The 14345-nt window shown below is 39.1% G+C and overlaps 1 protein-coding gene across 3 annotated transcripts in view; it reads right to left on the bottom strand.

Moving 5' to 3' along the window:
• Window positions 1–14345, bottom strand: part of LOC126412549 (molybdenum cofactor biosynthesis protein 1-like) — a 289749-nt gene that overhangs the window by 237484 nt on the left and 37920 nt on the right. For 2 of the 3 annotated variants that reach the window (XM_050082197.1, XM_050082196.1), the window contains one exon: window positions 5630–5703. The exons of the other annotated variant lie outside the window; for it this stretch is intronic. In XM_050082197.1, the coding sequence (XP_049938154.1) occupies window positions 5630–5703 (74 nt within the window). The remainder of the gene's footprint in view (window positions 1–5629; window positions 5704–14345) is intronic. 3 annotated transcript variants of the gene reach the window in all.

Below are 14345 nucleotides of genomic sequence, written 5' to 3'. Positions count from 1 at the left end.
ACAAGACCTCTGAACAGCCTTTTTAAGATTCCTTGTTCTCATAGTTATTTATGAACTGTCTCGAAACTTGCTATAGCTGTATTACTGCACTATTGCAATCGCGTACTGTAGGTACAACTTTCTATTACAAATACAAATGATAATCAATTATGAGTAAGGACTTCATTTCAAATTTGGTTTTTAGTAAATAATTTGAAAACCAAAAGAGGTAACTTATTGGTGCTACATATAGAAGATGTTTACATCTTACTGAGGATGTTTCTAAGTCTAGTATTTAGAACCTTTAATTTTTCATAAAAACCCAAATAACTTTTGATTGTGATGTACATGATGTGCATTTGTATATTATGACCAGTTTTAGGCTCTCTAGTTCTATTATTTAGTGCCACTATTTTTTCTTAAGGTCGTATATTTTGCCTGACATATGAAGGGCTTATTTCAATAGTATAATTGAATATTTCTGGTATCTCAACTGCAGATTTTTCAGCGCTCATTTAATTTTAGGACTCTGTATCTCAGAATGAACAAAAATGGACTTGTACGACTATTGAAATAAGCCCTTCATATTCATTTGATCATTCAGAGACCTTAAAATGTTAAAAATAATATACTTAAGCCTACACTGATGAAGTTTGGAGCATTTAATTTAGATTTAATATCACAATTATATTATGGTGTAATCCTTTGTATGTTAAGCACAGATGTTATGATGATGTGACATTGGTAGTAGTGAATTGGAGTAAACCCCTGCACACTAGCTTTCCCCTGTGCCTCTTATAACGATACAGCACTTGTTTAGCCTCAAGTTAGCAGCAGTAGAATATTAGGTGCAAACTCGTTATGGTTTTACCATATGCCAATATGAGATGGAAGAGCTATTCAAGGTTTTTGCAGAATTAAAATCTGACTTTAATAATAAATTGGATACTACTTATGCAAATATTGAAACTGGAGGTATTAAGTTAAACCCAGAGGCAGATATACATTCTACATGTTTTTAAAGATATTTTATAAGTCCCAGCTTAAGTGTTGTGATGAATCCAAAAAACTGATTTTTCCCCGAGTTATTTGGAAGAGGATGATGCTAAATGAGGAACTGGTCATTCGCAGAATTCCCTTCTTGGAATGATTTTCAGGAAATGTTTAAGAAGTACTGGTTGTCCAGCACACAGGAAAAGTTAATGCTAGAGTTATTTGGCCCAAAATATTATAGTAATAGTTGGCATCCTGGTAGTTATAAGAAATACAGAATGTCCCAAAATAATGTATACATTCTTTGAAACTGAACATCTCTTTAATGAAAGGGGTTAGAAATACAATTTTAGTGGTACTAGGTGCCTCATGGCCCGACTTAAGATGGTAAATGTTCAAAGTGGTGTCTGTTAATCGCAATACACTGTCGACAAAGACTTACAACTGAGCGACATGCCAATGTTATTGTTTCCAATGGAATAGCAGCACAGACTTGTTTAATTTGCTCTCTAAGGTCATCCAGTGTGTGTGGTCTCACAGTGTAAACTGTATTCTTGAGAGTACCCCAAAGAAAGAAGTCTAGAGGAGTTAAATCTGGAGATTGAGCGGGATACTCCACACTCCATCTTCGTCCTATCCATCTGGTACGGAATGTATGATTGAGAAATGCCTTCACATCCAGGTGAAAGTGAGGTGGCACCCCATCCTGTTGAAAGTAATAATCTTCCATTCCAGACACAACGCTAAGACCAGGAGTTATCATTTACAACATTTCCAAGTACGAGTCACCCGTGACAGTGTTGTTGAAGAAGTACGGCCTGATCAACCCTCTAGAAGACAGACCACACCAGACTGTTACTCCTAGTAGATTAACATGCCTTTGCTCAGTTACATATGGATTCTCCCTGGCCCAGTACACGCAATTATGGTTGTTAATTGCTCCATCAAGTTCAAACGTCGCTTCATCTGACCAAATAATTCGATCTTGGAAACATTGCTCTTCTTCACATCTGTTAATGTGCCACTGTCCGCCCCAGTAGCTGAGTGGTCAGCGTGACGGATTGCCGTCCTCTGGGCCCGGGTTCGATTCCCGGCTGGGTCGGAGATTTTCTCCGCTCAGGGACTGGGTGTTGTGTTGTGTTCATCATCATTTCATCCCCATCCGGCGTGCAGGTCGCCCAATGTGGCGCCGAATGTAATAAGACCTGCGATACGGCGGCCGGACCTGCCCCGCGAGGGGCCTCCCGGCCACTGACGCCAAACGCTCATTTCCATTTCCATGTGCCACTCACAAAATTCGCTTCGCCTATCAGGATCATCCTCGTTAAGAGCATGGAGAAGTCTTGGAATGTAAGGCTTAAAGTTCTGAGATGGCAAAATTGTATGACCCCTGCTTCTGCAGATCCCAGTCCCATGAGAGCATTGCCTCACATATTTCTTCGGGGATCGTGTGTATGCCTGGATTACTGCATCAAAACCCTCGTTGTCTGTTAAACTTCTCTTTCGTCCGCTATGTCTCTTCTTCTCATTGTGCACTGTTTCTTCGATTTCAAACTTATCTCTGATTATTAGAATTGTTACTCTTGTTGGTGGTGGTATTCCAAATTCAGCTCTCCAATGTCTCCAATTTTTCCCGAGAACATGCAGGTTTACTGTATGATTAAATGATGATGGCGTCCTCTTGGGTAAAATATTCCAGAGGTAAAATAGTCCCCCATTCAGATCTCCAGGCGGGGACTACTCAAGAGGACGTCGTTATCAGGAGAAAGAAAACTGGCGTTCTACGGATCGGAGCGTGGAATGTCAAATCCCTTAATCGGGCAGGCAGGTTAGAAAATTTAAAAAGGGAAATGGATAGATTAAAGTTAGATATAGTGGGAATTAGTGAAGTTCGGTGGCAGGAGGAACAAGACTTTTGGACAGGGTTATAAATGCAAAATCAAATAGGGGTAATGCAGGAGTAGGTTTAATAATGAATAAAAAAATAGGAATGCAAATTAGCTACTACAAACAGCATAGTGAACGCATTATTGTCACCAAGATAGACACAAAGCCCATGCCTACTACAGTAGTAGAAGTTTATACGCCAACTAGCTCTGCAGATGATGAAGAAATAGATGAAACGTATGACGAGATAAAAGAAATTATTCAGGTAGTGAAGGGAAACGAAAATTTAATAGTCATGGGTGACTGGAATTCGTCAGTAGGAAAAGGGAGAGAAGGAAACATAGTAGGTGAATATGGATTGGGGGGAAGAAATGAAAGAGGAAGCCGCCTTGTAGAATTTTGCACAGAGCATGACTTAATCATAGCCAACACTTGGTTCAAGAATCATAAAAAAAGGTTGTATACCTGGAAAAATCGCGGAGATACTAAAAGGTATCAGATAGATTATATAATGGTAAGACAGAGATTTAGGAACCAGGTTTTAAATTGTAAGACATTTCCAGGGGCAGATGTGGATTCTGACCACAATCTATTGGTTATGAACTGCAGATTGAAACTGAAGAAACTGCAAACAGGTGGGAATTTAAGGAGATGGGACCTGGTTAAACTGAAAGAACCAGAGGTTGTAGAGAGTTTCAGGGAGAGCATAAGGGAACAATTGACAGGAATGGGGGAAAGAAATACAGTAGAAGAAGAATGGGTAGCTCTGAGGGATGAAGTAGTGAAGGCAGCAGACGATCAAGTAGGTAAAAAGACGAGGGCTAATAGAAATCCTTGGGTAACAGAAGAAATATTGAATTTAATTGATGAAAGGAGAAAATATAAAAATGCAGTAAATGAAGCAGGCAAAAAGGAATACAAACGTCTCAAAAATGAGATCGACAGGAAGTGCAAAATGGCGAAGCAGGGATGGCTAGAGGACAAATGTAAGGATGTAGAGGCTTGTCTCACTAGGGGTAAGATAGATACTGCCTACAAGAAAATTCAAGAGACCTTTGGAGAGAAGAGAACCACTTGTATGAATATCAAGAGCTCAGATGGCAATCCAGTTCTAAGCAAAGAAGGGAAGGCAGAAAGGTGGAAGGAGTATATAGAGGGTTTATACAAGGGCGATGTACTTGAGGACAATACTATGGAAATGGAAGAGGATGTACATGAAGATGAAATGGGAGATATGATATTGCGTGAAGAGTTTGACAGAGCACTGAAAGACCTGAGTCGAAACAAGGACCCCGGTGTAGACAACATTCCATTAGAACTACTGACAACCTTGGGAGAGCCAGTCCTGACAAAACTCTACCATCTGGTGAGCAAGATGTATGAGACAGGCGAAATACCCTCAGACTTCAAGAAGAATATAATAATTCCAATCCCAAAGAAAGCAGGTGTTGACAGATGTGAAAATTACCGAACTATCAGTTTAATAAGCCACAGCTGCAAAATACTAACGCGAATTCTTTACAGACGAATGGAAAAACTGGTAGAAGCAGACCTCGGGGAAGATCAGTTTGGATTCCGTAGAAACGTTGGAACACGCGAGGCAATACTAACCTTACGACTTATCTTAGAAGAAAGATTAAGAAAAGGCAAACCTACATTTCTAGCATTTGTAGACTTAGAGAAGGCTTTTGACAATGTTAACTGGAATACTCTCTTTCAAATTCTGAAGGTGGCAGGGGTAAAATACAGGGAGCGAAGGGCTATTTACAATTTGTACAGAAACCAGATGGCAGTTATAAGAGTCGAGGGGCATGAAAGGGAAGCAGTGGTTGGGAAAGGAGTGAGACAGGGTTGTAGCCTCTCCCCAATGTTATTCAATCTGTATATTGAGCAAGCAGTAAAGGAAACAAAAGAAAAATTCGGGGAAGGTATTAAAATTCATGGAGAAGAAGTAAAAACTTTGAGGTTCGCCGATGACATTGTAATTCTGTCAGAGACAGCAAAGGACTTGGAAGAGCAGTTGAACAGAATGGACAGTGTCTTGAAAGGAGGATATAAGATGAACATCAACAAAAGCAAAACGAGGATAATGGAATGTAGTCAAATTAAATCGGGTGATGCTGAGGGAATTAGATTAGGAAATAAGACACTTAAAGTAGTAAAGGAGTTTTGCTATTTGGGGAGTAAAATAACTGATGATGGTCGAAGTAGAGAGGATATAAAATGTAGACTGGCAATGGCAAGGAAATCGTTTCTGAAGAAGAGAAATTTGTTAACGTCGAGTATAGATTTAAGTGTCAGGAAGTCGTTTCTGAAAGTATTTGTATGGACTATAGCCATGTATGGAAGTGAAACATGGACAATAACTAGTTTGGACAAGAAGAGAATAGAAGCTTTCGAGATGTGGTGCTACAGAAGAATGCTAAAGATAAGGTGGGTAGATCACGTAACTAATGAGGAGGTATTGAATAGGATTGGGGAGAAGAGAAGTTTGTGGCACAACTTGACTAAAAGAAGGGATCGGTTGGTAGGACATGTTTTGAGGCATGAAGGGATCACAAATTTAGCATTGGAGGGCAGTGTGGAGGGTAAAAATCGTAGAGGGAGACCAAGAAATGAATACATTAAGCAGATTCAGAAGGATGTAGGTTGCAGTAGGTACTGGGAGATGAAGAAGCTTGCACATGATAGAGTAGCATGGAGAGCTGCATCAACTAGTCTCAGGACTGAAAACAACAACAACAACAACATGTCAGCATACAACACTCACATTCTCTGTTTTCCAGTAACACTTTAGCATCCATTTCCTTTGTTCAAACGATAACGCCATGTTCGCTGACAATCCTGAAACAGAAGAAATCATTGTTATGTTTTTCACCGCCTTCTTAATTATTACCCATAAAAATTGAATTTCTGTCTCCTTTAATTAACGATATTCTCTGTTTCAAAGAGCGTATACATTATTTTGGGACACCCTGTATATTGAGTGGTAGCTAAAAAGCTGGGACACCCTGTATATTGAGTGGTAGCTAAAAAGCTCAAAATACGTGGACAATCTGTGGGGCGGCGGGTGCAAGTTTGTAAGAATCTAATTAATTGTTGGATATATGCTTGCGTGTTGAATTAGTTCTAGCTTTTTGAATGTTGTTATTGCTGTCTTTTGCCGTTCTCAACACTGGCTCTCTATTTACTCCGTGACCCCCAGAAAGTGATTTAATAAAACTTGGAGCCAGTAAATAGATATCCTAGTGCCCACTTTACCTGAGAATGTTCTTATAGCTGCAGCTTATAGCTCTGAGGAATTAGGAGATTGTCCGGGATTTCTAATCAAAAACGGTTTTCCAAAATAGTTGAGTATATTCTGAAATTCACTAATAAAAACCACAAGTATCCCTACAACCTAACTAACAGAACAGTTCAGAGTCTAATGCGCTGATGCAACTATAAATGTCCGAATCAAATGTTAAAAAGAATGCTCGCCATAATTTGATGAAAATATTCCATCAAACGCCACGCTAAATATTTGGTAGAATGTCTGTCCCGCGACGGCGCGTGAAAATTACGACAATACGCAAACTGAAGCTAGATAATGAAAATCATTCCAGAATTAACACTTCACATGAAATGTTTTCATGGTTCCGCATATCTCTAGTCACTTAATACGGCACCCGAGGCTGTTTGTAGCAGATACACTGATGCGACGCGACTACCGACACAGATGGCGTGTCATTCAGCGTCTGGAGAGAACTGGGGCCTTGCTTCCTCGCGCAGTGTTCTTATATATAAAGCCGCGGTGCGGACGGCGAAGGGAACGCCTGATCTTTCCGGCTCTCTCGACTAGCCGCTGGGCTAGTAACGCACCACTTCAAGTTACATAATAATTTATAGCTTCTTTGGCTGATGGCCGAAGAAGCTCTTAATTTAAACGTGCATTCAGCACGCAGGTAAGTATTGATAATAAAATTTTGACGTGGCTAAGTTAAATACTTTGGGCGAGAGAATTAATCTAATTACCCTGCACGCAGCAGATGAGCTCTGAACTGTCCCTTTTGAGATCCGCTATCGCTATAATTTTATAGGTAAAAAAAAAAAACTTTACACATTTTCATAATCATAGCGGACCTCCAACCTATTTAAATCTAAACATCCTAGCCTTATTTACTAGCCTACTTAATCTATCTTGCTTCCTTCAGTCTTGAGACGAAAACCAGAAAATCATGAATTTCCACTAAAGTCTTAATTTGTGAAATCCAAAGTACTGTTTTTATTAAATCATTATGAAAGATGAATCTAAATACAAATTTTGAAGTCTCTAGCTCTTTTCTGTTGCGCCAATGATTTTTCCAGAAAAACGTCCAAATCTCGGAAATGGCTGAAGTTATCGAACTGATATTTAACACACATTAATTTAGTATTATTTCTGACATGCTAGAAAAGTTTTAGTTCATTTGCTTGATTTTTAAGGTATTGCGCAACTTTTATGACGTCAGAGCTAGTTACAGCAGACTGGCTGCCACACAACGGAAACTGATGTGAATTTATTACAGCGTGAGTAGGCTGCTTCCCTACATCACCCTCTACTTAAATTTTTTGTTTATGAATGTTAATGAATGAAAAAAAAATTTAATTACAAAAAGGGAAGCAAGAGTACAGTTTAACTCCCTATGAAAAATCAAAATTGAAATATAAACCTGTAGAAATATTAAAGAAAACTGATTACCTACATTAATTATTTAAATTGTGGTCATGTTCACTGCCTCTTAAACAATGTCATTACTCAAAATTTTAAGCAAAGTCAATGAAATATTTTGGCCTACATATTGCCTTAGACAAACAAACACATACAAATTGAAAAATTATGAAAATCTTAGATCCATTAAATACATTTTTACATTCACAAATCCAAAGAAAATAACATGATACATAAACAGATGATTATCTCTTAACAGTCTTTTCTAAACCTGAAAGAAAAAGTTCACAAATAATTTTTACACACGTGGTTGTAGCCGCTTTGGCTGACGTCCTACACTTCCATTCACAAGGGTAGAGGAGGGGAAGTTGCTATGGTGTGCGTCCTTCTCGTTCTCTCTAAATTACATGGGGGAAAGGGGAGGGGTCACTGTGAGTTGTGTCCAAGTCACTCCACGCTTTCACGCAGCTACCAGGCTGCCATTATCTGGTTTGTCCTGTAGAACAAACAAAAAGAGTGCCTCAGCCTCTGTTCACTTAACATCTAAGGGTGGGTCACAATGAAATGGGGATATATACATTTTATCTTCCAATATTTTGCTGGAACAAAGTTAACAGAACCTCTTTAATTTTACTCTCACGGTTACTTAACTGTCATAAAATCGGTAAACAAATGGCTCAAAACGCCGTTAGTCACGTATTAGAGAAAATTTATGCTCCTAAGGCATATAATCATAAATCATATTTAATCTAAATTTATTATTTCTGGGCCGGAACACTGAACCAATGCTCGGTACATTCCTGACAAATCTGCATCTTATTTACTTAACTGACTCATCTTTGATTACCTTATTCTTAGAGATAGTATGAGTATGATTAGTGGTTGTTTTCTCAGCTTCCATGTACATGTGAGTAACTTTTGGTAATAGTACAGTTGTGAGTGTTCAAAACACACTACGTTTAGTTGACTACAAAATCCACTTATTGGTCCTCTGCTGTTGTCAGTTCCACATCTGCAATTACGTACTTACTTACTTTGAAGTGTATTTATGCGGAGCTAAAATAATGTTTTACGTCTGTCATTATGTACTTACTTACTTTGCTAGTGTATGAACTTAGGTAATACTCACTCCATTTAAATTTAAAGCATAGGAAAGCACATTTATTTCATATTCATAGTGTATTGTAGTTGATTAGTTTGCTCACGTGGCAATCCATTTCCACTCAATCGGACGCTGAAACCTCAGGTAGTCTCTCTCGACCTACCACTAAAGTGCATCAAGTAATTATGGACGACCGTAATGCTAAATTCCTTAAACCTATAGGACACCATGAGCTGCTCTGTCTCATCTAACATATGGGTACCTATGGTCGCATTCACGCCTCCAACTCATAACCTCAATACGTGTAGGTGTATCCTGTCACACACTACACTAAAATAATGGCCAGCTCCAACCTTATAAATACTTCAGGGACGTGTCCTTCACGTCTCAACCACAAACACTGCTCAATTTTATTACATTGCCTTTCCTTGCTACACCAGGTGAGTTCATCCTTACAACTTATCTGCATATTTTTCATAACACTAAGCAATCTCTTTTACTATTTCTTAGTTAGCTCTAATGCATACACTAAGTTTCACTACCACTTCAGATCCTGCTTGTATATGAATTCATATATCTTTTTAAATTACTGTTGGTGGACCATTTCCAATAAAACAGCACTTTGTACTTACTATATGACCAGGGTACTATACATAATTGTTACTCAAATACATTTTATATCTTAATTACGTCATACTTCTCTATTGTTTGTCACTATTAGGTTTGTCACATTAGGTATTTTTCTTCACTAATCGGTAGATAGAATGGTTACATAACTCATGGCTTGATAGTCATGACAGAAAATTTTCATGTCTGGAAAGAAGAGGTCGAAATTTTTGTGGACAGGAAAGAGGAAGAGTGAGTGAGACCTGAAAAGGAAAGAAGATCTCACCCAGCTGGGACTGCACAGCTGCCACACTGCGTAGAGGTTACAGAACAACCTCCTCCCTACAGCATTCATTGGTTTAATGCTGTAAAGAAGAGTTATAACGGAAAATTTTATGTGTTGGAAGAAGATGTCGAAATTTTTGTAGATAGGAAAGATGAAGAGTGAGTGAGACCTGAAAGGGAAAGAAGATCTCACACAGCTGGGACTGCACAGCTGCCACACTGTGTAGAGGTTAAAGAACAACCTCCTCCCTACAGCATTCATTCACTACCTATAAATTTCTTTAGGTCAATCACGTTCCTGAGACCTAATAGCTTCTTACTTTTAGGGTACTCCAGCCTATATGCATTGGCATGTGGTTTTCCTATTATCCTGAAAGGTCCTTGGTATACAAACATGAATTTCTTGGTTTCTGCATTTACTTTCTTTGATTTTTCTTTGGTTTTGACAAGGACTAATTGACCTATTTCAAAGCTAGTAGGTACAGCTTTTGCGTCATGACGCTTCTTCCTTTCCAACGCTCTTTTTCTCATATTAGCCCTAGCCTTTAGTTTCTTCTCGTCTGTGGATATTTGCGTTAGAATAGGGAATTCTACCATATCTGCAATCACATTGTGCGGTTCTTGGCCAAACATCAATTCACAAGGTGCAAAACCAGTTGCATCATGTCTTAAGTTGTTAATTACATTCTCAAAATACTTAATGTGCTCTGCCCAACTTGAGTGTTTCCGAGCACAATAAGTTCTGCAAAGCCTATTCAATTCCCTCATAATACGTTCACTCATATTTCCTTGGGGGAAATACGCAGATATTTTCAGATGTTTCACGCCTGCCTTATCTAGACATTCCTTAAATCTATCAGAAGTAAATTGAGGTCCATTGTCAGACAGCAAATTCTTCGGAACGCCAACGTTCACGAAGAAATCCTTTTCCAACTTTTCAACCAATGTTTTTGCATTTGCTCTTTTAATTGGGTATAGCTTAACATATTTACTGAATCCATCCACCACAACAAAAACATGGGTGCAACCACCTCTCGAAACAGGAAGAGGGCCAAACAAATCACAAGCCAGTAATTCTAGGGTTTCAGTTGGCTCTACTGAATGCATATCCCCTTGTATTCTGGTGTTGGCAGCACGGACCTTTTGGCACACTACACACGATGCTAGACGCTTGGCCACACGGCAGTACATGTTGTCAAATACAACCTTCTCTTGTAATTTTGCAATGCACTTCTTTGCACCGTAGTGCCCATACCTCAGGTGTACATAGTCGATTAGTAAGTCTACATGTTGTGAGGGAAAGCACAGCTTCCACTCAGAAACACCTACCTTTTTCCTCCTAAACAGAATACCTTTATGCAAACAATAGTATTGCGAAACCTTAGGATAGCTCGCATTTCCTAAATAGCTCTTCACTAATTTCAGTTGGTCATCTGCATTCTGCTCACGTCTCAAGTTCTTAATCACCCTCTTTAATGCACTTTCTTCCTTTACTTCGTGCAATGCAAACATTCGAATTTCATTTGGGTCTGTTGCTGTAATTCCTGCGTCATCACAGAGCTCCGCACTTCTAGATAACCCATCAGCTACCAGATTGTCTTTCCCTTGAATATATCTAACCTCAAGGTCAAACTGCTGGAGATACAATGACCATCTTACCAAACGAGCATTCCTCAATTTACAGGTCTTTAAAAAGGTCAATGCCTTATGGTCACTGTAAACTATTATCTTGTGACCTAATAGATACTGCTCAAACTTCTGTACCCCAAATACAATTGCTAATGCTTCCAGTTCTGAGATGCCGTAATTTCTCTCTGCTGCCTGTAAAGATCGACTGGCGAAAGCTATAGTCTTGTGCACTTCTTGTTCGTTCTCTATTTCTGTTTGGAATATCTCCACAGCTATACCATAGCCACTAGCATCAACAGACATACAGAAAGGTTTTTCAAAGTCAGGATGATGCAAAATTGGACTATTAATTAAAGTCTGTTTAAGCACCTCAAACGCCTGTTGACATTCTGCTGTCCAAACCCAAGGGGTATTCTTTTTCAGCAGGAGGTGAAGACAGGGAGCATTAAAAGCCTGATCACTAACAAAACGCCTATAGAAGCCGAAAAGACCGAACATTGATCTCAACTGCTTCTTGTTTCTGGGAGCCTCAAATTTTTCAATGACTGCTAGCTTGCCTGGGTCAGGCAGAATACCTTTTCCACTTATCCTATATCCCAAGAAACCTATTTCCTCTTTAACGCACTCTGTCTTTTCAATCTTTAGTTTCATGCCACCTCTCTCAATAGCCTCGAACACTTCCTCTAATAAAGCTATGTGTTCTTCCCAGGTAGGAGTTGCTATTAACAGATCATCTACGTAGACTGTTATTTTATTGCTTAAAGCTGGTCCTAAAACATGGCACATCACACGTACAAAGGCACAAACAGAGATATTAAGTCCGAAAGGTACCACACGGTATTGGTAACAAACTCCTTCGTACAAGAAAGCTGTGTACTTCCTTGAACTTTCCGCCAGTGGCAAATTCCAATACCCACACGTGATGTCCATAGACGTTAAGAATTTTACTCCCCGGAATTTTTGCAGTAACTCGTCCATGTTCTGCGGTCTATCACTTTCCCTAACCACTATTTCATTCAACCAACGAGCGTCCAAGACCAATCTGACACTCCCGTCTCTTTTTGGTACAACAACAAGAGGATTATTGTACTCACTGACCGCTTTTTCAATCACACCCCACTCTAGCATTCTCTGTATCTCCTTCCGAACTGCCTCCTTCCTAGCTACATGTATTTGGTATGGCTTCCTGAAAAATACTTGGCCGGGTTTCACTTGTAAATGACATTCATAACCCTTGACTATGCCAGGTCGATCCGAAAATACCTTATGATGCCTTTTTAGAACTTGTCTCAGTTCTTCCTTTTGATTGTCTGAAATCCTATCGATTTCCTGCAATTTAGCTTCTATTTTGTCTAAAATAATTGCTTCTTCTTCTGTGTTCAGCTTATTGTCATTACGATTAACACCTTCGTCCCAATATCTCCTGTTTTTCAGAACTCGTATAGGCAGCTCCCAAGTTTCATGATCAGTTACTACATGTTTATCACTAAAAGGTACTATAATTACTCCGGTTATTGGCAAGACCATTTTTAACTGGCTTCTTTCAAAGTCAACAACACTCTGATATTTTGACAAGAAATCTATGCCAATTAAAACCTCAATACTGAGATTGTTTACAATTAAACATGGATGATCAATTAAATTACCATTAATGTTAAAGGGCAGCAAAGCTTCTTGCTTTACTGTTTTTGACACCTTGCCAGTAGCACCAATTATTCTTAGTCCTGATACCCTCATTACTGTAAGTTTGTCCTTACCAGGTAACGCATCAAAGAAGGACTGAGATATTGCACTCACCTCACTTCCACTGTCTAAGAGACAACGTACATTGATACCCAACATATTTACTATTATTATAGGGTGGCTTATTCTAGGTTGTACAGGTGGTTCCTCACATTCATCTAGTAGTTCCTTTTGGATTTGTCTCCAACTAAAGTGATCGACATCTGTCTTCATTACATTTAGGTCACAGTGTGTAGGGGTTTCCTGAATTACATTTTCAGCTGCCTTTTCCAGTCGGTCTATTAATTTTAAATCGAAACACCGCACGACTTCATTACATTTAGTTTGCTGAACATGACCCAAATTACTGTAGTCTGAGCGATTCTGCGCCTCCAGACCGGGCATAACATTAGTTACAGCTAAACCACTTTCACCATTATCGTCGGTTTCCTTCTCAAGTGACAACTGGTCACAGCTACTGGGTTCATCGACCCCAAACAGCCTACCCTCTACATTCCCACTTATCTCCTGTCCTAAATCTATTAGTACATTATCAACATCCTGCACAGGCACTTTAGATAAGAGCACATCATCCTCATCGTAAATATAAGCATGAATTTCTTCTGCTTCTTCACCTGTCAATTCAGTATTTTGTAGCTTATCCCTACTGTTACACTGATGCGCCTTCTCTTTCTCTTCCCACTTAGAAAGCGTTTCTAACACGGTATCTATCAAATACTGTGAGTGATCTAATATTTCTGTTGTATCCTTAGGTGCTACCGACATTTCATCCATCTGTTCAGTTTGAGTATTCTGATCTGTCTTACCAATTCCCTTAACTACTGGCTTAGGAAAAGTAACCGCCTGGTGAGCGCCAGTGTCCTCATAGACGGGAACTAGTTTTCCTGCCTAGGTCTACTACTGTTTCCTTTATTTTCATTATAGTTAGCTGGCATAGCCTTACTTTCCGTACTGTTGTTTACATGCATATTTCTGTTTGGAACAAAATTATTATCCCTTGGACGCCATTGTTGGTTCTGATAATTATTTCCCCAATTCCTATCTCTCTTAGGATGACGAACACCTACTGTTCTGATGTTTACATTGCCATTTTGCTCGTTCCTAAAATTACTATTATTATTATTATTGGCATTACGGTTATTACGTGCTTGCTCCTCATTGGCAGCAACACGTTCTACACGTTCCAAATATTCAATGAAACGATCCAGATTGTCTCTAGGGGCTGATATAATTCTTGTTTGCCAGTACCATGGCAGTTTGGCTTCCAGACCTAGTATAATCATTTCTGGTTTTAGCTTTTCCGCCAAATGTGACAAACGTGAAATCCATGACCTAGCAAATTCTTTAATAGATTCCTTGCCTGCATTGAAGCGTTTTCCACTCCAAAATTCTCTTAACACTTCATTTTGCTTATTGCTAGACCAATACTCA

Source organism: Schistocerca serialis, chromosome 7 (genome assembly GCF_023864345.2).
Source record: "Schistocerca serialis cubense isolate TAMUIC-IGC-003099 chromosome 7, iqSchSeri2.2, whole genome shotgun sequence".
Lineage (NCBI taxonomy): Eukaryota > Metazoa > Arthropoda > Insecta > Orthoptera > Acrididae > Schistocerca > Schistocerca serialis.
The sequence above is the reverse complement of the archived record's forward strand: the minus strand, read 5'-3'. Positions and strand labels throughout refer to the sequence as shown.